This window comes from Phyllosticta citriasiana, assembly GCF_038021145.1.
Source record: "Phyllosticta citriasiana strain CBS 120426 chromosome Unknown IWZ02scaffold_18, whole genome shotgun sequence".
Taxonomy (NCBI): Eukaryota; Fungi; Ascomycota; class Dothideomycetes; order Botryosphaeriales; family Phyllostictaceae; genus Phyllosticta; species Phyllosticta citriasiana.
The window spans coordinates 424,156-451,891 of record NW_027117295.1 but is presented as its reverse complement, the minus strand read 5'-3'; the positions used below and the strand labels follow the sequence as shown (position 1 = coordinate 451,891).

The 27,736-nt window shown below is 55.5% G+C and overlaps 10 protein-coding genes across 10 annotated transcripts; 8 read left to right on the top strand and 2 right to left on the bottom strand.

Moving 5' to 3' along the window:
* Window positions 1-359: 359 nt before the first annotated feature.
* Window positions 360-971, top strand: IWZ02DRAFT_437212 (uncharacterized protein; the record flags this gene model as incomplete). Its single annotated transcript, XM_066766597.1, has 1 exon — window positions 360-971. One exon carries the CDS (start codon window positions 360-362, stop codon window positions 969-971), a length of 612 nt encoding a protein of 203 aa, XP_066618292.1.
* Window positions 972-1,024: 53 nt separating this feature from the next.
* Window positions 1,025-2,265, bottom strand: IWZ02DRAFT_510306 (putative 3-dehydroshikimate dehydratase; the record flags this gene model as incomplete). Its single annotated transcript, XM_066770499.1, has 2 exons — window positions 1,025-1,829; window positions 1,876-2,265. The coding sequence occupies 2 exons, from the start codon at window positions 2,263-2,265 to the stop codon at window positions 1,158-1,160; spliced, it is 1,062 nt and encodes a 353-aa protein (XP_066618291.1). The 3' UTR covers window positions 1,025-1,157.
* Window positions 2,266-2,768: 503 nt separating this feature from the next.
* Window positions 2,769-4,005, top strand: IWZ02DRAFT_437210 (DAHP synthase; the record flags this gene model as incomplete). Its single annotated transcript, XM_066766596.1, has 3 exons — window positions 2,769-2,780; window positions 2,837-3,794; window positions 3,845-4,005. The coding sequence occupies 3 exons, from the start codon at window positions 2,769-2,771 to the stop codon at window positions 4,003-4,005; spliced, it is 1,131 nt and encodes a 376-aa protein (XP_066618290.1).
* Window positions 4,006-8,766: 4,761 nt separating this feature from the next.
* On the top strand, window positions 8,767-9,128 carry IWZ02DRAFT_386195 (uncharacterized protein; the record flags this gene model as incomplete). Its single annotated transcript, XM_066765451.1, has 2 exons — window positions 8,767-8,882; window positions 9,002-9,128. 2 exons carry the CDS (start codon window positions 8,767-8,769, stop codon window positions 9,126-9,128), a joined length of 243 nt encoding a protein of 80 aa, XP_066618289.1.
* A 462-nt stretch (window positions 9,129-9,590) lies between these two features.
* On the top strand, window positions 9,591-10,193 carry IWZ02DRAFT_386062 (HSP20-like chaperone; the record flags this gene model as incomplete). Its single annotated transcript, XM_066765443.1, has 1 exon — window positions 9,591-10,193. The coding sequence occupies one exon, from the start codon at window positions 9,591-9,593 to the stop codon at window positions 10,191-10,193; it is 603 nt and encodes a 200-aa protein (XP_066618288.1).
* Window positions 10,194-10,972: 779 nt separating this feature from the next.
* On the top strand, window positions 10,973-11,893 carry IWZ02DRAFT_472235 (DNA-directed RNA polymerase; the record flags this gene model as incomplete). Its single annotated transcript, XM_066768935.1, has 3 exons — window positions 10,973-10,989; window positions 11,489-11,547; window positions 11,604-11,893. 3 exons carry the CDS (start codon window positions 10,973-10,975, stop codon window positions 11,891-11,893), a joined length of 366 nt encoding a protein of 121 aa, XP_066618287.1.
* Window positions 11,894-12,960: 1,067 nt separating this feature from the next.
* On the bottom strand, window positions 12,961-15,278 carry IWZ02DRAFT_464097 (cytidine deaminase-like protein). The gene is made up of 5 exons (XM_066768383.1): window positions 15,007-15,278; window positions 14,928-14,953; window positions 14,829-14,872; window positions 14,597-14,771; window positions 12,961-14,549 (listed from the first exon to the last, which is right to left on the bottom strand). Exons 1-5 carry the CDS (start codon window positions 15,032-15,034, stop codon window positions 13,014-13,016), a joined length of 1,809 nt encoding a protein of 602 aa, XP_066618286.1. The 5' UTR covers window positions 15,035-15,278; the 3' UTR covers window positions 12,961-13,013.
* A 1,041-nt stretch (window positions 15,279-16,319) lies between these two features.
* Window positions 16,320-19,009, top strand: IWZ02DRAFT_494627 (peptidase family M1-domain-containing protein; the record flags this gene model as incomplete). Its single annotated transcript, XM_066770045.1, has 2 exons — window positions 16,320-16,465; window positions 16,510-19,009. 2 exons carry the CDS (start codon window positions 16,320-16,322, stop codon window positions 19,007-19,009), a joined length of 2,646 nt encoding a protein of 881 aa, XP_066618285.1.
* A 154-nt stretch (window positions 19,010-19,163) lies between these two features.
* Window positions 19,164-24,346, top strand: IWZ02DRAFT_502934 (uncharacterized protein). The gene is made up of 5 exons (XM_066770316.1): window positions 19,164-19,336; window positions 19,395-20,405; window positions 20,457-22,565; window positions 23,348-23,589; window positions 24,007-24,346. Exons 2-5 carry the CDS (start codon window positions 19,538-19,540, stop codon window positions 24,244-24,246), a joined length of 3,459 nt encoding a protein of 1,152 aa, XP_066618284.1. The 5' UTR covers window positions 19,164-19,336; window positions 19,395-19,537; the 3' UTR covers window positions 24,247-24,346.
* A 1,839-nt stretch (window positions 24,347-26,185) lies between these two features.
* On the top strand, window positions 26,186-27,665 carry IWZ02DRAFT_502932 (uncharacterized protein; the record flags this gene model as incomplete). Its single annotated transcript, XM_066770315.1, has 3 exons — window positions 26,186-26,232; window positions 26,296-26,429; window positions 26,689-27,665. 3 exons carry the CDS (start codon window positions 26,186-26,188, stop codon window positions 27,660-27,662), a joined length of 1,155 nt encoding a protein of 384 aa, XP_066618283.1.
* Between the last annotated feature and the right edge of the window lie 71 nt (window positions 27,666-27,736).

Below are 27,736 nucleotides of genomic sequence, written 5' to 3'. Positions count from 1 at the left end.
CATTAAGCGATGTCTATATCACAAAGGTCGTCCTCTTCAATCATGTCCAAATTTACAGTCTACGCAATTTCCTTTGTTACTTTTCGTCTCCAACAAAGCCTCAAAGACCAGAATAACCATCACAAAGCCTGGGGACAGAGCAGAGACAAAGCTATGGATCAGCAGCCTCATGACTATGTCCACCATTGTCACCACTTGCCCATTTTCCCGTCATCACAGTCATATAACTTGACAAAGGGCTCCCGTCGTTCAGCTTCGACTGTCTCCAAAAGCTCCATTCTACCAAGCGCAGAAAAACCATCTACTTGCCAGACAAGTTCAAAACATTCAACACATCTACCATACCCAAGACTGCAATCATGCGCATCCCCCTCACCCTCACGCTCCTCACAACTCTCGGCCTCACCGCCGCGACGGCTCCTTCATCCTCCACCCACCTTGCTCACCCCCTAAACCCCCTCGCCGTAAACCTTTCCTTCCCCTTCGCACGCCGCGCAGCCCCAGCATCAGAGCCAGACTCCGATGAGCCCGAGACAACCACCAGCAAGCCCAACCGCACCATCCACGCATCACCAACTGCCAGCAACCACCCAGGAGGTACCAAAAAGACCAGCAGCGCCTCAGCTCGCCGCGGCACCGCTACATCTACACTCCTCCACAAGACGGGCACTTCCAACGCCACTGCCACGACTTCAACAAAGTCCTCCTCGTCGTCGACGACGGCAAAGACCACCGCCAAATCGTCCGCGCCCTCGTCGACCTCGTCGTCTTTCTCGAGGGGTAAGCACTGTCCGTACCCGTACCCGGGAGAGCGGTGCCACGCGCCCAAGACCACGGCGACGTCTTCTGCGTCTGGCGAGAAGACTACGTCGACGAGTGGAGCGAAGCAGACGGAGACGAGCAAGGCCAAGGAGACGCCGACGGCCACAGGGAAGAGTTCGGGCTGTCCGTATCCTGGACAGGAGTGCTGAGATGTAGTAGGGTGGCTGTGGGGCTCGAGGGGTGGGAGAGAGAAGTGAATAGGTTGAATATTTGGTAATACCATGCAGAGCTGTTCGTATTGAAGTCCTATTGATTGAACATTACTAGCTTTGTACCTGTGCTAGGCTGTCTTACAGCGAGCGACCAGCGCTCTGGATTTGCTCCCGATCAGACACTCAAATGACAGGAACGAAATCCTCCGCGCATGCCTCCAGCAACAGTTTCTGAGAGTGCATGGCCGTCTTGGCGTATTCATGCATGTCGTAAGTCCTACCCTTGCCGTCTGGGCCGCCATCAAATACTTCATACGAGAACCAGCCTCTGAATCCCGTCTTCAAGACTGCCTTTGCCACGTCCACAATGGGCAGGTATCCGCCCTGGAAAGGAAGGGGTCTAAAGTCGTGGCTCCAACGAGCGCGCGGACGCAGGCCGTTTTCATCCTGCTGCTTGCTGAATGGTTCCTCGGGCTTGTATGCGTCCGAGATTTGCAGCAGGTATATCTTGTCGGCAGGGACCGTCTCGCTCAGCTCGCGCATGCTACGGTGGAACTTGGCGAGGAGTTCTTCCTTGGTGTAGCCTTCGACCAAGCCAGACCGCGTCGTGGGATCTCCCCATTCGCCGGCAGCGGTTTGGAACGTGTCGAGACAGAGACCAACATTTGGCCGGTCGACCAGCCGCACAATGTCCCAAACGTCCTTCCAATCCGGTGCGTGTGTCGACCAGCACCAGTTTTCGTAGGCGAGGCGGAGGCCAGATTGTGATAGGAGAGAGGCGAGTTCGCGGAGGTCTTCAACAAAGCGGATTCGGTCATGACCAATTTTAATGGCCGGGCTGTCTGAAGATCCCACCTGCGCTGGTCAGCAGTGCTCTTGGAAACGTGGTGGAAGTACTCACCTGCAGCAAGTCTGTCCCGCATGCTTGCATGATTCTGATCCATCCTTTTGCACGGTCGAATGCATCCTGTCTCTCTGGCGAGCCTTCCGGCCAGCCTTCGAAGTTGGCAAACGGCTGCAGCATCATAATCTTGAGTCCTTTGGCGTCCGTCTGCGTCTTGATTGTGCTAGCGGCGGTGCAGAGGTCATCCCAGTCTTTTGGTTCAACGCTCCTTTTCAAAAATTCGGAAGCAAAGGCCAAAATGTCTGGCATGGAGAGCTCGATTGCGGTGAAGCCTGCGCTGGCAATGGCATCCAGCTTCTTAGGGAGCGTGTGCTCTGGCTTGCAGCCGATGGAGCATGTGGCGTAGGAAACGGGAACGTCCTGTAGGGTATCAATTGAAAGAGTCATGTTGCAGTAGTCGGGTCGAACGTAGTTGGTGTAGCAGTGAATGGACAACGGCAGCTTGATATGGTCTTGAGCATGCCTCTGTTCATCATGAGTTCATAGGTAGGCAGTTTGCCATCCAAACAGTGACGTAAGGCATCGAAACATCGAGGGGAAGCGGCAACCGTGCGGAGTACCTATACATGGCGATTTGACGCGGGGCATTGAGGCTCCACGCGACGTCAGCAGACCATCCCGACGCATTAATGGATCGAATGGAGCGTCTTCCGTGGGATAACGGAGGCGAGCGTGTTCGTGACAAAAGAAGAGCGTCGGGTTGGTGGAGGTGCGACAGGGATAAGGTGACATGCCACTTTTTGGACACCATTGTGCGTCCGTGCGCACCACCAGTTACTCATACCTTTGAGTCGAGACGTTTGCACTCATACTTCTCTCTCACAAAGAATCCTTCTTCTCACCAAATACCCCTTCAGTCCTCTCTTCCTTCTACAATGGTGATACCCAAAATGTCTGGCCAGGTGCGTTTCCCCGCTGCCGACCAACAATATTTCGCACTACTAACATTGCGCTGCAGTTCTTTATAGAAAACAAGAACGTCGGCGACAAGGCCAACTCGGAGGACTGGCGCATCCGCGGCTACAACCCCCTCACTCCTCCCGATCTCCTCCAGCACGAAATCCCCCAGTCACAAAAGTCCAAAGACACCGTCATCAATGGCCGCAACGAAGCAGTCGAGATCGTGCAGGGCCGTGACCCCAAACACCGCTTGCTGGTCATCATTGGTCCCTGCTCCATTCATGACCCCAAGATGGCATTGGAGTACTGCGACCGCCTCAACCAGCTCAAGGCCAAGTACCAAAATGAGCTGCTCATCGTCATGCGCGCCTACCTCGAAAAGCCCAGAACAACGGTGGGATGGAAGGGTCTGATCAATGACCCTGACCTGGACAACTCCTTCAAGATGAACAAGGGATTGAGGGTGTCGCGTCAAATGTTTGTGGACCTGACGGAGAAGGGCATGCCCATCGCCAGCGAAATGCTGGACACAATCTCTCCGCAGTTCCTGGCCGACTGCCTGAGCGTTGGTGCTGTTGGAGCCCGCACGACCGAATCTCAATTGCACCGCGAGCTTGCTTCTGGCCTGTCTTTCCCCGTCGGCTTCAAGAACGGCACCGACGGCACCCTCGGTGTCGCCATCGACGCCATCGGCGCTGTCAAGCATCCCCACCACTTCCTCTCGGTCACAAAACCTGGAGTCGTCGCCATTGTTGGCACTGTTGGCAACGAGGACTGCTTCGTGATTCTGCGTGGAGGCAAGAAGGGTACCAACTACGATGCAAAGAGTGTACAAGAAGCCAAGGCCGATTTGCTCAAGGCCGGCACTAACCCCCGCGTCATGGTCGACTGCAGCCATGGCAATTCGGAGAAAAACCACAAGAATCAGCCCAAGGTGGCACACGTCCTCGCCGAGCAGATTGCCGCTGGAGAGGATGCCATCATGGGTGTCATGATTGAGAGCAACATCAACGAAGGTATGCCTTCCAATCACTCTACGATAAGCCAACGACTTACATGTTTACAGGCAGCCAAAAGATGCCTAAGGAAGGAAAGGACGGCCTCAAGTACGGTGTCTCCATCACCGACGCTTGTATCGGCTGGGAGGACACGGAAAATGTCCTCAAGGAGCTGGCAACCGCTGTGCAACAGCGCCAGAAGGTTCTAGCCTCCAATGACCATGCTTGAATTCTCCATGCAGCCTAAGTTCGGACAACGGTCACTCAAAACTTTTGGTCGGGTCTTCAAAATCAATACACTGGCGTTGGTGGGTGAGTAAAATTGGCATAGCTGCGGCTACATGCGGCGGTCCAAGCCAGAGGCACACACCAGCACTCGATGAATGAACGTAATTAGACACGTGACCCATTTCCCCGCGTCGCCGTGTCGCTGATTTGCAACAAGTGGTCGTACAGCATTAACAGCATCAGAGCCAGCCCTCACCATCTTGACCCCGCTGACTCGAAAAGGTCGTACAGATACGTGGAGTTCAGGGCTACCCCATTGACCTCGTTCGCTGTATATTTGTCTTGGGGCAAGAGGATCGATGCCACATGTCTCAGCCTGATGATTTCCTTCACAATGCGACGAATGACTACCACGTTTAGACCACCATTCTCCGGGGTCTTGAGAAGAAGTCGGACCACAACCGGACGTCACTAAGTCGGGCGGGTCCCTCTGCATTTTGCATGTTCGGGAGGCTGCAACATGCGCGCCCATCACCCATGCTCTTCCCCAATCTGGACAAATGCGCGAGCTAATCGCTGGCGTTGCCGACTGAAACGACCACACGGGAAGGCCGACCTCGCTCCGCTTCATGTACCATTTTCCTGGGTGGCGACTATACAGAATGCCCGGCAGAGGCTGTGAACAAGTCGAACGACCTCGCTGCGCCCGCTTCTGGGGCATCGCTCGTGGTGGCGCTGCGCATGCAGGTCCCAATGGTACACCGATGATTCCGTTGCTGCGGTCAAATCTTCATCCTTTTGATGCCAGTCGTATCTGCAGTCCCAAGGCGTGCACCGCCACAGGTGAGGGATCCTTAGACTTGGATGCGGCTCTTGGGGAAGCCCTCAACGCTGATGTCTCCAGAGTTGTGCGACAAGCATTGGTCAACGTCGCGTAGGTCGGCCGCCGCGACGTGTGCAAGGCCGAACGCTGTACCATGTCCCGTCTTCAGCCCACAACCCCAAAAATGGGGCGACCTCACATCGTCTTGCGCAATACTACTTCATGCTTTACACGCGTCGGCGTACAATCAGCTACGTATGAAACGATGACCGAAACGCATAGAGGTGAAGAGTCACGACATGCCGGGAGCCTGCAGGTTTCACGCTGCTCTGTTCGTGAAGAGAACGGTTCTTTCGAGTCAATTGGGCTGTAAGAGCCGCATCGCTCGAGGATAACACCTGACCACGCCATTTGCGCGTCCAAATCCATACAGCCCTTGTCCGGCTTAGCAGACTCTGCAGCATGCGCAACCAGGCCGGCAATTGGGTCGACGAATGAAGTGCCCCTGCTCCAGTCAACTGCTGACGTTTGCGGCTCTTAAGAATAGCTCTTGCTATTGGCTCCCAGGAGCGTCCTTTGCATCTGCGATTGGACCGAATGTTTCGTTTTGTGCCCCTCGGCTACCACCCCGATACCCCTCGTCTGGCCGCGTCATGCCCCGAGATAACCTGAAGAGATCTTCCTGCCCGTCGGCCTTGCAATGCGACTGCGGAATGCTACTTTGATGGAGACCCTTAGGCCATCATGCACCCTGTATGCAATTGGAAGATCCGCCAGGGAAAAAATCAACTCTGAAGTAGTTGGGAACATCCAGTGCTTGCGTCGGAACATATTTCTCGAAACGCATATGCGCTTTCAATCCTCTGCCATCCACTCCCCCACCAACACCTTCCATGATAGGAACTATCCAAACTCCGACAGACGCCCACAGTCCAAGCATAATCCTGAGCCAAGTGCTTACGCCCATGCAGGTTGCAGCTCCATGGCGGGCCAACAGTTGCAACAAGCTGTTGTGGCTTAACAACCGTGAGTTGGCTGCAGCCGCATTCCCTGACAAATAAGCAAAAACAGCTTGACCACTTCGGATTCGGAAATATCGCTGCAATGGCGCTCTTCGACCGCCACTTGGCATCCTCGAAGCATTCGGTCACCTGGCTCAACCTTGTCGGTCTATGCGAAGTGGTGTGCAGAATCAACTTGCTTTTTGTCCCCACAACGCCACGGTCAAGCTTGATCGAGATCTGCGGGTTTCTGTTCCAGTACGAAGCCTTCAGGTAAAGGGAAAGTTGTTGTTAGATAATTGGCCTGGTTTTGGCTCTGATTACGGAGGTTCCAAACCAGCGGCTGCAGGGCAAGTCAAGACAAGCATGGGTGTTGGAGCTGACCACGAAGTGTTTTCTGCAGGACGCACGTAATGATTCATCCAGATCGGCGGGCTCAATGTAGCGCTCGAATCTAAAGGCCGTAACTTCATCTTCAAAACAGAGCGAAAGCGGCCATTCGCGCAGAACAAACATCGTGTCGTCGTAACCGAATTGCGCAAGTGCGCAATGCGATCACCAACGGACCGCAGTCAACCTAGCCAAGAGAACGAGAGGTTGTGATTACACGACATCATGCGAGGCGGGGAAGCCAGTCGGGCGCATGCCCTCTTGCCCACCACAGCCTTCTCTCGACTTTGCGGACCAAAGACAAGGGGCGGTCTGGATGATCGACAGGGCTTCTTGATGGTGCCCTGCCATTCTTCAAGGACACCATACGTGGCCAACCATCTGGCCTGTGACGCAGTTCACAACCGGCCGAGCCAGACCGGAGCTCAATCAGAACCCCAGACGGGCGACAAGCCTCCGTGGAGACGGTAGACTGCTGCGATGATCTCTTTTCGCGACCGCCTCCAAACCAACGGTGTAGTTATTGATACTCTACGTGAGTGGTGTATCCAACATCGAAAAATGCCTGCACAGCATCTTGTACGACCATGCATCAGTTTGGCTGACTGGTAGAGGCGCTGTCGGCGCGTCCTGCTGCCTTGTCCCGTTCCTATCACCCCGATGGCAGCGAAAATCGCCTGGCAGCCTCACCGCACAGAAGAACAACCACCCCGAGTCCAAGTGCGAACCGTCTACCTAGTCCTGTTCCTGGCTGTCAACCAGTGGCGAATTACCGTGCCCGCGTAGCTGCACGTTTAACTGGCAACACGAGGACCACAAGGAGCATTCAGTCTACGTCTGTTACTTGTACTCCACTCTTACTTATACTCCCCCACGGTCCGCGCCTGCACTTGGAATTTGTCTCTCCCTGCGCCCACGCTTTTCACCTACTACGTCGGCGTCCCCGCTTACATCAGCCTAGAGCCGTACCACCAACAACACCGCCTATTCCCCGCCCGCCAAAGTTCAGAAAAGTCTTACTGGATTGTGTCCTGTACAAAAAGTCGACCTCGCCTGGAGTGCCAGTACTGTAGCGTCTAAAGGCAACTTGTCGGCCAAGTCTTCCATCCTATGCGTTGTCTTGTATTTTTCCCAAGCACCTCGGTCACCCGGTTGACTCAATTGGTGGCCCTAGTCCACCACCGGTGGGAGTTTTGGGATCCAAATTGGCGCCCGATTTTCTGAAAGCACCCGAAACCATGCCCTGCCAGGCCCGCGGAGCCCCTCCAGCGACTTGCCGTTGCCACGAGTGCTACGATCTGCTCTTCATGGCCCGCTGGGCAGATAACCACCTCGAGGAGTATGGCGAATACCCCCAGGAGCTTGATATACCACAAGAAGTTAGCCACATGGAAACTCCAAGCAACACTGGTTTCTCAAATACACGCACCCCTGGTCCTGGTCCTGGACTGTCCTACCAAGCGGGAGGCTCTTCTGTGCCTCAGGAATCGAAGCGCGCCCCGCCTTCTGCGAAATGTACTGAGCGGACGAGTATGTATTCTCTCAAGGGTACCTCCAACTTGCCTGACTTGAGACAGATTCCACAGCTTCTCGCGTCATCTTCACACCCCCCTCCTCGCATCACGCAGACTCTCGTCACAGTCTAAAGCAACAGAGTCGGTCTTATGGGATCGTCAGCGGCCGTGAAGCTAGTCAACCAGGCACCACTCAAAATGTCAAGGACTACACAATGGCCGAATATCTCAAAGGGTCTAACCAACCGTGGTCGCCATACAATATGCGCTCTAATTGACACTATGGGCAGCAAAACTGACAGCCGCGAGGTCTGAAGCGGCAAGCTGGCAGCATGTCTCGCATTGCTGATGGCTCAGTGTCCACCAAGGGCTACCATTCATGTGGCTCCGGATCGAAATTCCTCCCATACCGCATAGGAGACTATCTCTCTGGACTGGATCGCACTGCAAACGCGCCATAGTCCTGGATTAGTGCCTGGAATCAAAGTCCACTTTCCACGAAACTAACCAGGAGCCCTATGCCATCCTCCTATGCCACCGATTCCAACATCACAGACCAAGAAACAAAAAAGCACTTTGCCACTAATTCACGAAATTCGCCGCAGGTTCCGGCATTTTTGACTTACGGTCATTGAGCAGCGTTTAATTTTCCAAAGGTCTCACACTCATCTTCGGCGGGATAAAAGTGTCGTCTGCATTGTTTGTGTTCTTCCAGCGACCATGTGCGTTGTATGCATGCTTTGCTTTTGTCTTGTTAAAGATGTGCGCATGTAATCTTTGTTCAATCCATAATGGGACGATTTATTCAAGATCCAACAGGGTCAATAGACTAGATAAAACCAAATTGAGAATGTTGGTCTTCAGCAACGAAAGACGTCGCCATAAACTTTTGATATATCCATCCGGGTCCTCGGTACCGAGCACGGTCCCGATTCCGCGCCGACCCGACCCAGACAATCCCGACCGACGACCACGCTTCCCAATGTCTCTTGCCACTCGCTACCAAACACGCTCAACACGGGCACAAGTCAAGGATGCCAAAACTTTCAGGTTTGCAGCGAGATGTCCTGTCACTTTACCGCAATTGCCTACGAGCGGCGAGGAAGAAGCCAGAGGCAAGTGGAGCCCGACGCTGGAGGCGAAACAGGATGTTGACCAAGACAGCAGGATACGAGAAGGAACTGGCAGGCGTTTGCAAGGTTGGCGCAGCATGACCTCGACCCGCTGCAACGTTTCACGAAGTGTATGGAACTAACGAGAAGCACGCAGGCAAGAGTTTGAGAAGAACATGTCGATTGGCAAACGCGACTTTGGCGCCATCGAGTACATGCTTCGCAAAGGCCATAGACAACTAGAGATTTACGAGGACCCGGGCATTCGAGACATTCATCGGTAGAGTCAGTTCATAGCGACATGTACATGGAGCATTCATTTGTCAGGCAAAGAGCTGGGGACATCGAAAAGATCGCATCACGTGATAGAAGATGCTAGAGGGTGCTCGCGCGTCCCATGGCTTCGGTACCCCATGCCCCGCTGGCCAGCCCCCCGGACGATCATCAGGCGATCGCATCTTGTAGAAACCTCGTGGTGATTCATGCCACTGCGCCGAGCTTCCACAACTCTCTCGAATTTGCTAATCGTAGAGACACTGTGATGCTGTCACCCCCCTCGCCGACATTTCTAGAATGGAGCGCTCGAGTATATAGCAGTCCTCGACCACTACGATTCAGCAGACCAGACAACAACAAATCAAATCAAGCACTACATGCAAGCACTGCGACCAACACTTCGAAGACTCCCACGAGCTTTCAAAATCACCAAAACTCCCATCTCCAAAATTCACACCACACCAATCACAATGTCCATGTTTCCTCGCGCCTTCTCTCAGGAGATCTCTCCTCTCTTCCGCCTCCTCGACGACTACGACCGCGTCAGTCGCTCCGCCTTCCGCGACATGCCGCAATCCATCCGCTCCTTCGCTCCCAAGTTCGACGTCAAGGAGACGAAGGAAGCCTATGAGCTCCACGGCGAGCTGCCCGGCATCGCTCAAAAGGACATCAACATTGAGTGGAGCGATGGCAACACCCTGACCGTCTCTGGCCGCACCGAGCACCGCGCCGAGCGCGGCGAGCGGCCTCAGGGCTTCATTGAGGAGGGTGAGGCGTCCGAACAACACAAGAAGGACTACCACAAGCCTACAGTTGAAGAGGAGTCGTCCTCCAAAGACAAGAACACTTCGACCGAAGTCACCACCACCAACAAGAACCAGGAGATTGGCAAGCCCTCGGACGAGGCCAAGTACTGGGTCACGGAGCGCTCGGTCGGCGAGTTCCACCGCTCCTTCAGCTTCCCCGGTCGCGTTGACCAAGACAATGTCAAGGCTAGTCTGAAGGATGGTATCCTCTCCATCACTGTCCCCAAGGCCAAGGCGCCCCAGGCTAGGAAGATTGCCATCCAGTAAATAACTCGTCGCACGGGTGCGCCCCTTCTTGATCTTTCCCTCGACTGCGACTTCGACTTCGACCTCCCTCGTCATTTCTCCTGGTTCAGCGAGTCTTTTCGCGCAAAATATCACGTTCTACGATCTTCGACGCTTTCACGACTACTCCTTTAGCTCTTTTGGTGGTGGACTTTAAGACAAAGTTGTTTGGCATACGCGGAGGTGGAATAATTGGGGGCGCTCCTTCGCTTGAGCAGCAAGGTGTATTGTGTAGTTGGAATTGTTGAAGTTGGCAGTTTACTATAAATTTCTCATTCAAACTCTCTCCCTGATAAATTCTGTGATTGTGCTATTAGCGAAGCGTTTGTCCCCTGTTAATGTGCCAAATGGTTTGAGACTTAAACTTTGAGACTTAACTTCCTAGATTCCCATAATACTCCCTTAAACTGAGATTTCACTTGAGCTCAACAGTCGGCCACGCACTTGGTCCAAGAAAACAATTTGCCCAAATCGATGACATTTTGGTGGATGGTGACTAAATGGGTTAGCGCATGTGTGTTGCGGCGAAGTTCAGCCGAACAAAAACGTCAGCTCCCGCCGTCGGGCGGGCAGGTCGAGGTCCCGGCCCGTTGTCCATCGCTGCTGCAGCTCTTCCGACATACAACTTTCTTTCTGAAAGTGACAGGACCCAGCCTTCCTCAACTCCCACCGGCGCCGTCTTTACCATATATCGCAATCTATCCTGTCGCCCTCTTTTTGCATTTGGAATACTTTTTGCGTCCAAAGGCAGCCTTGACGAAATGAACGCCCCGGATAGGTGAGTGCTTCATTCAGCCCATTGTGCCCTTTCAGTTGCAAGTCTCAGCGGGCGGCGAGTCGGAGCGATGCAATCACCACGGTTGCTGGCGGGTTATCGATTTCTGCGCCTGGCGGGCACCAGAAGGCAGTCACGGAGTGCGTTCATGGCCTTTAAATCGCCCATCGCGAGACTCGACGCGACCTCTACCTCTCCACATCAACACGCCGTTTGTTGAGTCAAACTGAACAGCGTCGCACGGTATCATGGCTTCGCCTTTCAGAGACGTGGTCTTGATCGACCAACAGTCGCCGCGCGAGAGGGATCCACCTGACCTCGACCTGACCCCATATGGCCCGGGCAACTTCCCCTTCAACCGCGACCGCAAGCTCGATGGCAAGGGTCGCCAGCCCGAAACTTCGGTTGAACTCCACGCCTCATACAACAAATACTCGTTCCAGACGAAGAAAAAACCGCCCGCTGAGCACCCGCGCCAGTACCATACTAACGAATCCCAAAGGTTTGAGCTGTTCTTGCTGGGTCCGGGAGAAAAGAAGGTTTCTTGGGAGCACGACACGCGTAAGTACGGCTCAGCGGTGAGGAAGAACGCTTTCTGACCCCAACGCATGCAACAGGCGTCCCCAACACGGCCATCTTCACCTTCAACAAGGAAGACCACACCCTGGGCAACCTCCTCGCGCAGCGCCTGCACAAGTACCGCTACGTCAACTTCAGCGGCTACCAAGTCCCGCACCCGCTCTTTGCGTCGTTCAAGCTCCGCGTCTCGACCGATGGCACCGTGTCGCCCAAGGACGCTGTCATCAACGCCTGTCGCGACGTTGTCCAGGATCTCGAGGTCTTTTCGCGCGAATTCACAAAGGAGATGGAGCTCAAGAAGATTGCAAAGGCTGGTGGAGAGGCATGAGCGGGTCGACGGGCTCGCAAGCGAGCATACACTTTGCGCGAGGCCTCTTGCGGTGCAAGCCACTTTTGGACGTGGTCATCTGTGGCCTCGAGATTCGTGGATCTGGTCGGCAACTAGCGATGCCCTTGGCCACAGCCATGTCGACCAACGTCCTCCTGGCTTCTCGTCATCGAATCCTACACGCAATACCTCATTCGAGTAGCAACGACACCTAAAACGCCTACACGTCACCGTCCATTGCAAGAGCACCAGTCCACAACCACGATCAACTCTTCCCGATACTCCACAAATTTTCAGCATAGCGGGCGCCAGCAGGCAAGGACACAAAGACCAGCGGCGTCACGGCGTTTAGGTTTTTTTCAATTCTCCAAGATCACTCGAGGCGGCGGAAGCTTTTCAAAGCAGGAGTTATAGCACTATCGAAAGTGGCTTGAGCGGAATGATTCACTCGCATGCATGCACTGGGTTGTTCTGGTCTGGTCTGGTCTGGTCTGTCTGTCCTTTTCAGTTTCAACTCGACTTTAATCGCCTGCCTGCCTGCCTCGCTGCTTGAGGCAGATGTACTGAATGAATACCATATCGATGGGATGACTTGTTTATTGTGTGACTGGGTGTGGTGTCGTTGATCTGGTTCTTGTACAGGTGCTACGCACACTCCTCATTGCTTTGCCTTATTGCACTGACGAAAGTAGTTATTTCTCTCTTTTCTTCCTCCCAAGTGCTGCGTAGCTGCCTTTCAACTGGAAATCCTCTCACGTTTCATGCTGCTCCGTTGCTACTGTAGTCAGTGCCAAGCAGTAAAACATCAGAAAACCGTCACAGCAAGCAGACGCGAAGCGAGCATGTTCGCTGTTGCTGTGATGATGTTGTTCTTGTTATTCGACAACCAAGGCAGGTAGGTGTATCTCAAATGACAATGATGACGACGACGACGATGATGATGATGATGTTTCGACGCAAGCAGACAAGCAAGCAGACAAGCAAGCAAGCAACAGACACAGACAGGCTGAGTGATGACATGTCAAGAATTTTGTTCGGAAGCGCTAACCGCCCCCATCCACCCATCCACCCACCCACTCGCCCACCTCACGCTCTCCTCATTCCGCCGCTCCTGATTGATTTAGTGGTGGAACAAGCGAATGTGCTGCTCGACAAAGACGACGCCCAGCTTCTCGGCCGTCTCGAAGACGGCCTTGTCGTTCTGGCTGCCGCTGGGCGCGGCGACGTACCTTGCGCCGGAGCGGGCGGCGCGGTAGACGTTGTCGGTGAAGGGGAAGAAGGCGTCGGAGGAGACGGCGACGCCGGAGAGTTTGGCGAGCCAGGCGGCGCGCTCGTCGGGCGTGAAGCTGGCGGGCACGTCGGCCGGCTCGAACATGCGCTCAAAGTCGGCGCGCTCCGGGCCCGACGCCGGCACGCTGCCCGAGCACAGCAGGTCGATGGCGTTGGACTTGTCCGGCCGCTTGGTGCCCTTTTTGAACTTGAGCCCCACCGTGCGCGAGTGGTACCGCATCCACCAGTTGTCGGCCTTGTCGCCCGCCAGGCGCGTGCAGTGGATGCGCGACTGCTGGCCCGCGCCCAGCCCCACGACCTGCCCGTTGAGCGCGTAGCACACGCTGTTGGACTGGGTGTACTTGAGGGCGATGGTGGCGACGGTCAGGTCGCGCAGGGCCGACTCGGGAAGAGTCGAAGACGACGCCGACTGCGGCACGATGATGTTGGAGAAGGTCGCCGGGCTGATTTTGGCGTCGTTGCGGTGCTGCGTCAGGCTGATGCCGTACACGGTGCGCTGCTCCATGGTGGCCGGCTCGAATTCAGGGTCCATTTGGAGGACCAGGTACTTGCCGCCCTTCTTGGCCTTGAGTATCTCGAGCGCCTCGGGGACGTAGCCGGGGGCGATGATACCGTCCGAGACCTCGCGCGAGATGATCTTGGCCGTCGGCACGTCGACCTCGTCCGACAAGGCAATCATGTCTCCAAAGCTCGACATGCGGTCAGCGCCGCGGGCGCGCGCGTACGCCTGAGCGAGCGCCGATGACTCGATGCCAGCAATGTCGTCGACCATGTAGACCTTGCGGTCAGCCTCGGACAGGGGCACGCCAATGGCAGCGCCGGCAGGCGAGACGTGCTTGAACGAGGCGGCGGCGGGCAGGCCCAGGGCGTTCTTGAGCTCCTTGACCAGCGGCCAGGCGTTGAGGGCGTCGAGCAGGTTGACATAGCCGGGAGCACCACCCAGAACCTTGAAGGGGAGGTGACCGTCACGCACAAAGGCGGCGGCGGGCTTCTGGTGAGGATTGGTACCGTAGCGGAGCGTGACCTGCTGGAGGCCATCGCCGGCATACTGCTTGCGGAAAAAGTCGGAAATGGCCGTGTCATAGTCGGCCGTGTGGCTAAAGGCCTTGAGGGCGTAGAGCTGCCTCTTTTGCTCGGAAATGTCGCCCTTTTGCTCGAGCTCAATCAAAAAGTCGTGGTAGTCCTCGGGGTCACTGAGGATGGTGACACGGCTGTGGTTCTTGGCCGCGGCGCGGAGCAGCGTGACGCCTCCAATGTCAATGTCCTCGACGGCCTCGGGGATGGTGACGTTGACCTTGGAGACGGTCTCCTGGAAGGGGTACAGGTTGCAGACGCAAAAGTCAATCTTTTGGATGTTTTGGTCGGCCTTGGAGGTCAGTGCGAGTTGGTAGTGATGGACATAAAACAACTCACCAGGTCCTGCTGGTCCGAGGGAATCTCACGGGCAAGAAGACCACCGTGGACGGCCGGGTGAAGGGTCTTGACGCGGCCTCCCAGCATCTCCGGGGCCTTTGTGAGGGCCGAGATGTCTTCGACGGGGAAACCACCCTCACGAATCATCTTGGCGGTGCCGCCAGAGGCATAGACCCTGAAATGGTTAGAGTGAATTCCAGAGAGGCCAATGGCATGAAAGAGAATCGCTTACCTGACATTGTTCTTTACAAGACCCTTGGCGAGGTCCAAAAGACCCTGTACAAATTGGTCAACAGCAGGTCGGATGGGTGCGGCGGCGGGGCAGACGCACAGTCTTGTTGAAGACGCTGATGATGGCTGCTGTATGTGTCAGCGGCAGCGGGAGGCGGCGAGGGCCGAAGAGCACGTACCCCTCTTCTGGGAAGTTTCGGAAGCCATTGTTGGAGGAGGGAGGGAGTTGGGGAGCAACGTGATCTCTGAAGAGTCGATGCCGTGCCGTGGACTCGAGTCTGAATTTTGGCGGCGTCTGGACTATTACGCCACTTTTCTGCCTCACAAGGCATCAACACAGAGGACCCCGCCATCCGCCCGGAGCACAGCCGGCCCGAAAGTCACGTGATGGCCAGATCCAATTTCTATAGCCACCGCGCTCGCCGCCAGCACTTCTCCTCTTCAACCAAACGCAAAAAACCAACGCTCGCGAAAAAGCATTTCTGATTTGGAGGTACCCGTCGTCACCGACGTCCGAGGCGCCCATGACAACAGAAACCGTCTGTCGAGTGGAGAACAGCCTCCAGCGATGGATCTTGGGTGCGGTCTCTTCCATGCCATGGGAGGGAGCGCAATGATCTGCCGTACATGTACTGTGACAATGAGGACATTGCTGGCAACCGCCGGTGCGTGGATGACATGGACATTCCTGGCCTCCGTTTGCATGGATGCGCCTGTCTACCAGCAGAAATAGACGAATCCTGCACGTCTTGTGCCGCTTAACCTATGGATGAGCACCCACTCGAGTGATGCCCTCCTCAAACGCACGGCATGCTTCGTCTCGCAAGATGATCATGTAGGACAGCCAGACAGGTCGCGGTGGACACTTGTCTGGGAGGACTCCTTGCTGTTGAATGTAAAAGAGGAGAAAAGAGTTTGCGGCCGGCCAAGCGCAAAAAGAAAAGCAGCGGGCGGCGCGTGCGTCAACCACCACTCAGCGGCTAGCCGGAGCCCTAACTGAAGCTTGTGCTGTGTGTCCCGTTGATGCTGTTGACCGCTACCAAAGTTTGTTCGTACCTTAGAGACCTGGCGCAGCAAGAATCACTGACGGCCATCGATTGCCACGATGCAGACTTGTTCGTGATGAAAGAGCTCCTGTAGACTTGTATCGTCCACATCCAGACCGACGAGCTTAAACGAGACAAGCTCTGCTCTACCCTCGGCGCGACTCTTGCTTCGCCAGCCCGCACAACCTCCAGTCCTCCGTCCCGGTCGTCGCGCGAGAATGTGGTCCTCTCGACGCGTCGTGGCCAACCGTGGCGCTGCATCGCTGCGCTGGGCTCTCTCGCCGCACGCGCGCCTGACTAGCTGCCTTGTCGCTGCCGCGAACCGGAGCTACATAACCACCCACCACCTCTCTTCCTCCTCATCCCCGTCCCCCTCTCGCCCCACCACCCGTCTCGTTCCCAGATCCCTCCCCCGCTTCGTCAGGTATTGCTCCCACCGAAGAAACATGTGCAAACACTTCGACGCCGGCTCCAACCTGGACATCACCAAGGGCCGCGAGGTCCTGCCCAAGAACGTCAAGCCAATCCACTACGACCTGACTCTTGAACCCAACCTGGAGACATTCGAGTACGAGGGCAAGGTCGTCATTGAGTAGGCAACCCTCTCCCAACGACGCGCAAAGCTAACCATCCCAGACTCGATGTCGCCGAAAACTCCAATTCCATCTCCCTCAACACCCTCGACCTCAAGATCAATTCGACCACCGTATCCTCTGGCGGCGCTACCATCTCCTCGAACCCCGACCTCTCCTACAATGAAGACACCCAAACCACAAAGGTTTCCTTCAAGGAGACGATACCCGCTGGCAGCAAGGCCATCCTCACCCAGACCTTTACCGGCACCCTAAACAACAACATGGCGGGCTTCTACCGGTCGTCATACACGGGCTCTGATGGAGAGCAAAAGCACATGGCCACGACGCAGATGGAGCCGACCGACGCGAGGAGGGCTTTCCCATGCTTTGACGAGCCGGCTCTCAAGTCCAAGTTTACCGTCACTCTGGTCGCCGACAAGAACCTCACGTGTCTGAGCAACATGGACGCCGTCGCGGAAAAGGACGTCGACTCCAAGATGAGTGGCGGCAAGAAAAAGGCCGTCACCTTCCGGGAGACTCCCCTCATGTCAACTTACCTCCTGGCTTTCATCGTCGGAGAGCTCAATGTCATTGAGAACAACGACTTTCGCGTTCCCGTCCGCGTCTTTGCGACTCCAGACAAGGATATCAACCATGGCAAGTTCTCGGTCGACCTTGCGGCGCGCACGCTCGAATTCTACGAGAAGAAGTTCAACAGCCCATTCCCGCTGCCCAAGATGGACATGGTTGCCATTCCCGACTTTAGCGCTGGTGCCATGGAGAACTGGGGTCTCGTCACGTACCGCGTCGTCGACGTCTTGTTTGACGAAAAGACTAGTGGCGCGTCGACTAAGCAGCGCGTTGCCGAGGTGGTGCAGCATGAGCTGGCCCACCAATGGTTCGGAAACTTGGTGACCATGGACTTTTGGGATGGCCTGTGGCTGAACGAGGGCTTTGCTACCTGGATGTCATGGTACTCGTGCAACGAATTCTACCCCGAATGGAAGGTGTGGCAGGGCTACGTCACCGACAACCTCCAAAGCGCCTTGTCACTTGACTCGCTGCGCTCCAGCCACCCCATCGAGGTTCCGGTCAAGCGTGCCGACGAAATCAACCAAATCTTTGATGCCATTTCTTACTCCAAGGGATCCTGCGTCTTGCGCATGATTTCGAAATATCTCGGCGAGGAGACTTTTATGGAGGGCATCAGACGCTATCTCAAGAAGCATGCTTACGGCAACACCCAGACGAGCGACCTGTGGGCTTCATTGAGCGACGCCAGCGGCAAGGATGTGGAAAAGGTCATGGACATTTGGACAAAGAACGTCGGCTTCCCCGTCGTCACCGTCACCGAAAAGCCCGAGTCTAGCTCGATCCACGTCAAGCAGAACCGCTTCCTGCGCACTGCGGATGTCAAGCCCGAAGAGGACAAGACTCTGTTCCCCGTCTTCTTGGGTCTGCGCACCAAAGAGGGCATCGACGAGGACGTTACCCTTAACGGACGCGAGGCCGACATCAAGGTCAAGGACCTCGACTTTTACAAGCTCAACGCAGACCACTCGGGCATCTACCGCACTTCGTATGCCCCTGAGCGCCTGCAAAAGCTTGGCGAGGCTGCCAAGCAGGGTCTGCTCTCTGTCGAGGACCGTGCTGGCATGATTGCTGATGCTGGTGCTCTTGCTGCTTCGGGCTACCAAAAGACGTCTGGCCTACTGAGCCTGCTCGAGGGCTTCAAGACGGAGAGCGAGTTTGTCGTCTGGGACGAGCTCATGGCCCGCATCGGCTCCCTCCGTGCAGCCTGGGTCTTTGAGGACGAAACTGTCAAGGACGCGCTCAAGAAGTTTCAGCTCGAGCTGGTCGCTGACAAGGCTCACGAGCTCGGCTGGGAATTCAAGGAAAGCGATGGTCACATTGAGCAACAGTTCAAGGCACTCCTCTTTGGCTCGGCAGGTCTGGCCGGCGACGAAAAGGTCAAGAAGGCTGCGTTTGACATGTTTGAAAAGTTCAAGAATGGCGACGACTCGGCAATTCACCCCAACATTCGTGGTAGCGTGTATGGCATAGTTCTCAGCTATGGCGGTGAGGAGGAATACAACGCCATCCTCAACGAGTACCGCAACGGCGGAACCAGCGACAAGCGCAACACGGCGCTGCGCGCCATCGGACGCGCCAAGAAGCCGGAGCTGATCAAGCGGACCTTGAGTCTGCCGCTCAGCGACGAGGTCAAGGGCCAGGACGTCTACCTCCCGATTGGCGCTCTGCGGACGCACAAGGAGGGTATCGAGGCGCTGTGGCGGTGGATGATGGAGAACTGGGCAGAGCTGGAGAAGAAGCTGCCGCCTGGTCTGACGATGCTGAGCTCGGTGGTGACAATTTCGACGTCGAGCTTCACGCACAAGGATCAAATGGCGAGGATTGAAGACTTCTTCTCCAAGCGCAGCACCAAGGGCTTCGACCAGAGCTTAGCGCAGAGCTTAGATGCCATCCGCGCCAAGGCCAACTGGATCGAGAGGGACAGTGAGGACGTCAAGGCTTTCCTCAAGCAGCACGGCTACTTGTAGGTGTTGTAAGGATGGCAGTACAATTGGTCAGGATTATGTAGAGACGATGACGAAAAGCAGTGTTTGTTGAACAGCAAATATAAAATTTTGAATGTAAAGGGGGATGATGCTGGTGAAGATGTCAAGGCAGGAACATGAACGCTTGGCGGGCTGAGTGACGTCAAGCGACGAGGAGGTCGATATCCATGTGGACCTGACCTGACCTGACCTGACCTACCTAGGTAAGCAGAGTCAAGGTTAAGGTAGTGGCCGTAGTGGCCGAACCCTAAGAAGAGAGAGAGAGAGAAATCGCTGTTGGCTTCGAAGGTTCCGTCCCCCCCTTGTCAGGTGCATTGCCCCCGCCATGTTACGTTGTGCTGAAGGCTGAAGCTGCCCTGCGCCCCAGTCAACCATTCTCCGCCGGCATGTGAAGGCATTGTGACCTGGATTCCTACCGCGACAAGACACCGTGGCTCCACCGCTGCCTGGTACCACCGAGAAAAATGCTAGGCGCCCTCAATTGACCTCTTCTAAAACTTCACCGCAACCATGGCCAATCCCGCCGACGCTGACGATCCCCCCGACCTTGACCAACCTCGTCGCGACTCCGTTTCGGACCTCCTCCTCCGACCTGACCCTGACATGGCCACCATAACCACCACAGACCGACTCCACAAGCTAGACATCTCGAACGACGATCCCTCTGCTCTGCGCATCCTTTCTCGCTCTCCGCACCCATACCACCGCCGCCAGAGCCAGCGTCGCCAGCGTCCTCGTCTCGACACCACCGCAACGGCCCCCGTCCAACTCGCGCACCTCTCGTCAACCTCTGCCTCTGCTTCGGCCTCTTCTCCCGACGACTATGACGACCTCGCCACCAAAAGCGCGTCGACGCTGGGCTTCTCCGGCCGGACCCCGCTGTCGCGCTCCCCGCACTCGTCCGAGTCGCAATCGCAATCCGGCTCCGAAGCCGATGACGAGGCCTACAGCTTCGTCAAGCCGTTGCCGGCGCCTCCATATCGACCGCACAAGGGATTGATGGCAGATGGTGCGGCGGCCGATGGAGAGGGTGCGGTTGTCAGGCGTAGGACGTGGGGCGCTGGCATGGGTCTGGGCGTCGACTCGCCGGCTGACATGGGCGAAGATTCGGCGCTGTTGACCCCGAGCGTGCTGGAGGATGAGGGAAGGCGGTTGGCAGAAAGATTGAAGCGGGCTAGGGCGAGAATGAAAAAAGAGGGCGACGGCGAGGCAGACGCTGAAGAGGACGATGGAGTGAGGAGGGAGAGGGAAAGATGGTTGAGGAGACGAAGAGCTGAGCTGTTGAGGCGCGGGTGTGAGGTTGCGCTTTTGGGAGTCATTGGCGCAATTGTGTTTGCTGGGGGATCAAAAAAGAAGGCGTTGGATGCGTGGTCCAGAGGTATGATTTCTTCGTCCCTATTCAGGAAGAATGCTCATGTTGTATTGGCAGAGCTGTGCACCTTTGTCGTCGTCTACGCGTTTCTCCTGCTGCTCTATCCGCTTCGCCTGATGTTCTCCACCAAAGACAAGACTATCCCGTTCAAGTACCGAATACGCGTGCCGGCTGCTTTTGATCCTGCGCCCCTGCTGTATCCAGCTGCGATTCCAATATTTGTCTCGCTGTCATTATACCCTCAGATGGAGCATGTACTGCTTCCGAACATTGTCTTGGGTCTGGCGGCTCTTCCGCCACGCCTATTCCCTTCGCTCGGCCGCGGTGCTGGCTACAGTGTCGAGCATTGGCTCTTTTCAATACTTCCCCTAATTGTGTCCGAACACACGGATTTGTTTTCCAAGCTCGCACCTGCGAGGCCGTACCTGCTCAAGGCACCGCAGAACTGCGTCGACCCAGAAATCATTGCATCGCTTTTTCCTCTGCATCAGGCCCTTTTGCCGCCGCTGTACTACCTCACCACCACTTCTCTCTTGCCGTCGGAGCTTCAGCTTCTCTCCGTCTCGCTCATCGATCTCTTCCTCTTCTCTGAGAGCCCGCAGATGAAGATTCTCAGCGCTATCCTCTGGATTGGAGGTCTGCTCCTCTTCATTCTATGCGGCTCCGTCTTCCGCTGGGGCGTTGCCCTTGCGCGCATTCCCAAGTGGCGCTTTAGACGTCCCGGTCGTGTCAAGACGCAGCAAATGTCAGTGCTGGAGACTCTCAAAGAAAGTCTGAGGCCGGCATCGCAATCCCGGACCAGACATGCAAGCGACAGCGATGCCGACGAGGATGAGCTTCCGGGCTACTGTTCCGACGATGATAGACGTGCGTCGATTGTGTCGGCATCGAGCGCTGTCCAGGCCCTCAGCGGAGCGTTGACGTCTGCATCTGAGACGGTCAGAGGAGCCATCCTGCCCTCGCGCTCTGGGATTGCCAATGGTACTCCACTGAGCAAGCCACGGCGCCGCAACACCATCCAGACTCTTGCTTCAGAAAGCACAGTCGCGAACTCCATGTCGACCGCTCGAGCAGGCCGACGCCGCAGTTCACGTTCATACGCCTCTTCTTTCCTCTCCTTGACCCCCGCCCAGGCCGCCCTTCGCAAGTGGCTTTACGCTTTCTACGTCTACGCAACTATTGCACTCATCGTCCTCCTCCCTCTCCGCTCTTACATTGGTAAATACGCACTAAACGGCCACGAACCTTTTGGCTGGGCCATCGGTTACCTCTTTGGCAACCAGCGTCGCATACGCTTTCAGCTCTTCTCGCTCGGACTCGACACGTGGGCAGCTCTGCCTCCCCTTTTGGATCCCATCGACCCCTCGCATCTCCCATCCGCTGAGTTCACCCGCCTTGTCGTCCTCGGCGGACCTGCAAACACGCGCCTCGCCCTCGCCGTATACGACGTTTCTGTCCTCTGCGCGGGCCTCGTCACGGTGCTGTTCTTGCTCCCGCCCACCGTGGCCGTCGACACGCGCCGCAAAATCTTCCACGCCACCATGGTTGCCATGCTGCTCCCGACCGTGTACGTCGACCCGCACTTCGCAACGCTCGCAACGGCGCTCGTCCTCGTAGTTTTCCTGCTGCTGGACTTGCTCCGCGCGAGCACGCTTCCCCCGCTTGCCAAATGGTTAGGACGATTCCTGGCGCCATTTGTCGACGGACGCGACCTCAGGGGCCCGGTAGTCGTGAGCCACGTCTTCCTACTCGTCGGCTGCGGAGTCCCACTCTGGCTCGGCGCATCGCTTCTGCCAATCTCGTCGTCGTCGTCGTCGTCGTCGCTGGACCAGCACCCCTGGACCGGCTGGGACATGTCCCCCAGCGCTTCGTGGGCCGCCAAAGCTGACCCTTCGCTCGTCGCCGGCGTCGTCTGCGTCGGCATGGGCGACGCCGCCGCCTCGCTTGTCGGTCGCCGCTTCGGCCGTCGCAAGTGGCCGTGGCTCGGTGGAAAGAGCGTCGAGGGCAGCGCAGCGTTTGCGACCGCCGTCGCGCTGGGTCTGTCGTTTGCGCGGGCGTGGGGCGCGTGGGGTTGGGGCAGAGAGGTGGAGGGCGGTGTTTTGGGGACGGGCAAAGTGCTGCTCGCGGGCGCTGTGGCGAGCGCCATGGAGGCTGTCTTGACGGGTGGTAATGATAATGTTGTTGTGCCTGTTGTGCTGTGGGTTGTTGTTAGGGGTTTAGGTTTGTAGTCTTCTTCCTTTCTGTTTTCTTTCTTGAGCATTTGCGTGCGTGCGTGCATTTGCATACATATGGCCGCCTGGTTTGTTAGCTGGATGGATGGGCTCATCATCATGGTTTGCTGGTCCGGCGTTCGCTCTTCTCTCCTTTTCTCTCCTTCTTCTCCTCCTTCTTCTTCACCATCTTCATCACTTTGTTTCTTTGTCTTTGCCGGATGGAATCACAAGGGCATGGTGGATGGCGCTGGCATGCATCATAGCGCGTGGAAGTAAGGTATACGGCATGGCAGCAGGCAGACGGGATGGGTCCAGCGGCTTGGCTGGCTGGTGGGTGGGTAAGTGGGCGTTTTCTCGGCGCGTGTATGCATGCATGCTTACTTGCTTGCTTGCTTGCATTATTTCTGGCTTTCTAGCTGACTGTTTCGTTTTTCTTCATGTGGTAGTTTGCTAGCCGTCATTGATTGATATTGTTTTGAAACAAGACTCTCTTCTCTCCTCAAAAAAGCTTTGTTCACAATGTCGAAATGCGTCGATGTTAGTCCTCGGGGCGCCAAGGAGAGAGAGCCAACACCTACTCGAGATCTAGTGCTGCGAGGGGGTTTGTTGGTTGGGCGACAGCCAACAGGCGTTTGACAACGCTGTTTCTCCCTTTTCGGGGCAGCGCTTCGAATTGAAGGGTTGGAGGGTGTGTTATATTTAGGCGCCCTCCACCTTCCAGCTAACCTTCTCCAGCTAGCATCAAGTCTTGTATCTGCTCGAAAATTTTGCTCGCTGTCGTTACCATGGAACACGCTCGCTCTGGAACAGATGCAGCCGGGAAGTCTTTCAATACGCCTGACAGGGTCGCTTTCTTGAGACTTCCGCGCGAGCTCCGGGATATTGTGTACCACGAGCTATTGAAGTTGCAGATTGACAGCAGGCGTTTCCTCCAATACAATAAAGTCAACGTCACGCTTTGGCATCCCAGCAACCAAGTACGCGAGCTTGAGGGGCAGGGGGAACATGAGAGTCTCTCAATAGCCGAAACTTGCAGCCAACTCCGCGCAGAGCTAGAGAGCCACATCTCCGGAAACTTTGAAGTCGAGCTTGATTTTGGACTTACTCCAGTTCGCTCTGCAAATGCGCCGTGCCCTATGTGCGACCTTTGGTGTTGGAGAGGTGAAGCGTTTCGCAGGCTGATGATTGGAACCAGAGAGCCCCACACTGTCCACTTGTCCTTCGTCTCTTGAGTCGGCTCGTCGTGTTCATTCCGATGTGCCGTGAGCGGAACCCCGACGTCTTCCATGGAGCGCGGAAAGAGCCCTCGGCGGAACCGTTTTCGATCAAACATGACTGGACTTCGCCACGGGAGGCGACCCTCGTGCGATCGAAGGAGTACTGCAGCGCTTCAGAGCCAGCAAGACCATCACAACAAGTCCACAAGTTCCAAGGCGAGGAAGGACAACAGCCTCATGCAGTTTGGACTCCCGTGCTCTTCGGAGTCCGTTCTGGCCCGAGACTACGATCTTCAAGAGCTGTTTCCAAATCAAATTTGGACAGAGGATGCAACGCCATTCGAAAACGTCGCCTTCCTCGGTTGTCCCGTCAGACCTCAACACGCAAAGCTCCTTAACAAGGACCTACGCCATTAGCCATGGTTCAGATTCTTCAACGAAATGGCCGCCAAAGGCCACTGCCTGAAACATCTAGAAATCAATCTCGTGACCATGAGCTACGGACAAGACTTCGTCACGAGGCCGCAGCGCCCAGCGACGTCGGACGGAGCGTCGCACCTCACCAGATCCGACTACGGCGCCTCGCCGCACCTGCACCTCCTCTCGCGCCTCGATCCCACCATCCCAGCTGTCCGCGTGAATTTCGGCTTCGGCGGGCTGGACGACGACCAGAGGTCGCGACGGTTCGACTACGCGCTCATGGTGAACTGGCTACGGCGCCGCATCGAAGACTCGGACGAGGTGAGGGCCCTGGTGGACTTTCCCGGGTGCGACGTGATGTCTTACGATGAGTGCTTCCCGCGTCTCCCTGCTGCCTCGACTGCGCTGGAGGAAGAGGATACCACCGCGGCGGAGGCGCTCATGCCCGTGTCGCCGCTTACTTTTGAAGCGACGGGTCTGTCGGAGGAGGAGTTTTGTGACCCGCGTTTGCGCCTGGTCGATGACGCAAACATCGTCTGTCCGTTCGAGCGGCCGTCGCTGGATGATGCCTCTTGTGGCGAGGAGAAAAGCTCTGGTGAAAGTGCTCGCCGAAGACCGGGATTTTCTTTCGTCTTTGATGACTTGGATGGAGACGGACCCCAGGAGTCTGCTGTGCCGGTCAACTCTGATGGGCCTGGAAGCTCTCATTCGCCTGCGCTACTTGACGCGCCAGACAGCTCCCCTGTACCCTCTGAGCAATGGGATGATTGGGAATGAGAAGAATGTCTGATGTTTGGGATGCAGAGATGAATTTGAGAAAGTGATCATCCAGCTTTCAATTTCGTCCATCTTTTGCTCGTGAAAGCTGCTCGTCGAGCGACGTGCGACCCTGCGATTGACCACACCTCGACACCGAGCGCTCTGTTGAAGACCATGGAGCTTTCGTTTCCCTTTTTTGTGCCTGTTTCTAGCATCTTGTAGGACAAATAGACGATGCAAGCGGAAAAAGTGACTTTTCGGGATGGTCATGCCTGTCGTCAGGGGTAAGGGGTCATCAGCTAAGGTGGTCGAAATCGTGTCAGAATCCCTCTGTAAGCTGAAGAAGGCTCAAAAAGTCTGTTTGTATGGTTGCTGGGTTCTGTGAGAAACTTTGCGGCTGGTTTGTGACAAAGTTCGTTGTTGTGTGGGCACTCACCTGCGACGAGCCACGCTTCGCCTCTAGATCCACGACAAAGCTGCTGGTCGACAGACTGATTGAGGTCTCTTTGAGCTAGGCGCAAAGCTGATTTGTTGCTTGAGAGTCCGTGCGTTGATGTTTTGGTAGAGTTTGGGGAGGCTTGTGCGCCTCGCGTAGGGTGGTAATTGACGTCACTGGTTGTTAGTTGAGTGTTTTGATGCTTCTTTGCGCGAACACACGTCTAGGAGCCTTCTTAATCTTTTCAATATGTTGCGGTTTGGCTGCAAGCAGCGCTTTCACCGCAGAATGTTTGCCCTGAGGAGTGTGCTGCTAAAGACAAGCAAGTGACGGCCCATACAAATACGAGCGACGGCTACATTAAAAGATCTATTACCAGTGTAAAGTGAAGTCAGCCCGGCTTGGCCACCCTAGATCATGCTGCCTTAGGCCTTCATGTATAGCGCTATAATGTTGCACCTTGTGAGTCGATGGGAACGCCCTTCTGGGACTAGCGCTTTGACTCTCACACGCCTACGCACCTGCTCATGACCACCTCTTTATAAAATACTCCGGCCTCACCATACCATCCTCCTCCGCCATCCTTCCACCTTGCAACTTCGGCTTCGGAGCAAGCGAGTCGCCAACGCTTCCTTTGGCCACGTCTTGTCGTCGACCGCTCACCTCACGCCGTCCACCCTCGCGCCTTGACCTCATGACACATAGCCAACGCTTCATACCATTGCTTAAAGATTGGTCACCATGAGCGCTGATTTAATCTCTACGGTTGTCACCACTGGTGAGAGCACGTAAGCTTCCCAAACATCCAGACTTTATGATCTCGAGGCTTACAACCTCACTTCAACTTTCAGCACCATGTCCGCTCCTCTCCCGACAGAGTATCTTCGCCCACTCCAAACTTGCATCTCTCTCGATCCAGAGAAGACCCCTCGGGAAATTCGCGACATGATCTATGACCTGATCATTGAGTACGAGTATTGCAATGGTCGGTTCTGGACCCATCCAGATTTCGAGCCGTGGAGTGTTTCAATTTGGAGCGCATTTGAACACCGCTGCCCTCATGAGAGAGAGGCATTCGAATGTCTGCCACCCTTGGCCACTGCATGCAAGCAAGTTCAAGAAGAGTTCGTTGACAGAGTATGTCGTACTGCCACATTCGAGATCTACATGATTGCATGCGAGGATCAACCAATTGTGAGCTCTTTCTCTCGATCGTTCGGTGAAAATGACTGATTGTTCAATAGAAAACCTTCACGGCCCGGCCCCCATTGCACGCATCAATTTTGGAGAAGTACGCCATCTCGACCTCTGGTTGAATGTCACTCAACTCTCTTCGTGTCGCTTTGCATCGAAGCCGAGGGAAACTCTGAATGAACCTTTCTCTGTTCGCTACGTTGAATCTGGCGGACAGCTTTCAGCAGCCAAATTGGTTCGTTCGGATACAAGCCTCGCTCCTACCCCGTACTATGACCTGAAGAAGTACGGCTTCTACTCAGACCAACAGCTTCCAGAATTGCTAGAAGCAGAATATCACCACCATCTTCCCACTGCACAGGACGGAGGTTTTGGAGCGCAGTTGAAACAGTTCTTGAGCTATCTTGGCAGCCGTAGAAACCTCAGAATACTCAGAGTTTCAATTCTGATTCGGGGAGGCGCTTGGCAATGTCCACATGTTGAACAAAACTCCGGAATCAGTGAGTTCTTACGTCTATTCTACTGCCTCCATCGCCTAGAAAAGGCCACCATCCAATTCTACGTCTACGAATGCTGCCGCGGTTCGCACGAACCAACAATGGATCTCTTCAACGAACGGGCTAAGGAAGCTGAGACCTGGCTCACATCCAGAAATGAGGGTTGCAACCGTAATCCAGACATGGTTTGCAACTGCGAGGCATGCTTCCCTCCATTGGGAATCGGACAACCTGGACACAATGACGCGCAGACGGACTTTGACGATGAAGCATCAAGCGTTGACTTGTGGGGGCGGATCAACGAAATCGACATGGAGACGGAGCGGTTTCAGGCTGCTGAAGAAAACTCCAACGAAACAGAAGACCCTGCACTCAGCATGTACGACGATCGAGCATTTTCATACGAGGGTATCTACATTGGCCTTGAGGATACCCCACACCGGAAGCAGTACAAAGAGGTTTTCGAAGAATTCAGAGACATTTGGGTACAACCGGAATGCGAATTTGAAGGCGAATGGTGTTGGTGATCCAGTATACAACCTAAGACGCTTCACTAGCACCGGATTTACCCTTCATCAGCAATTTTTCTCGGCCTGGATTC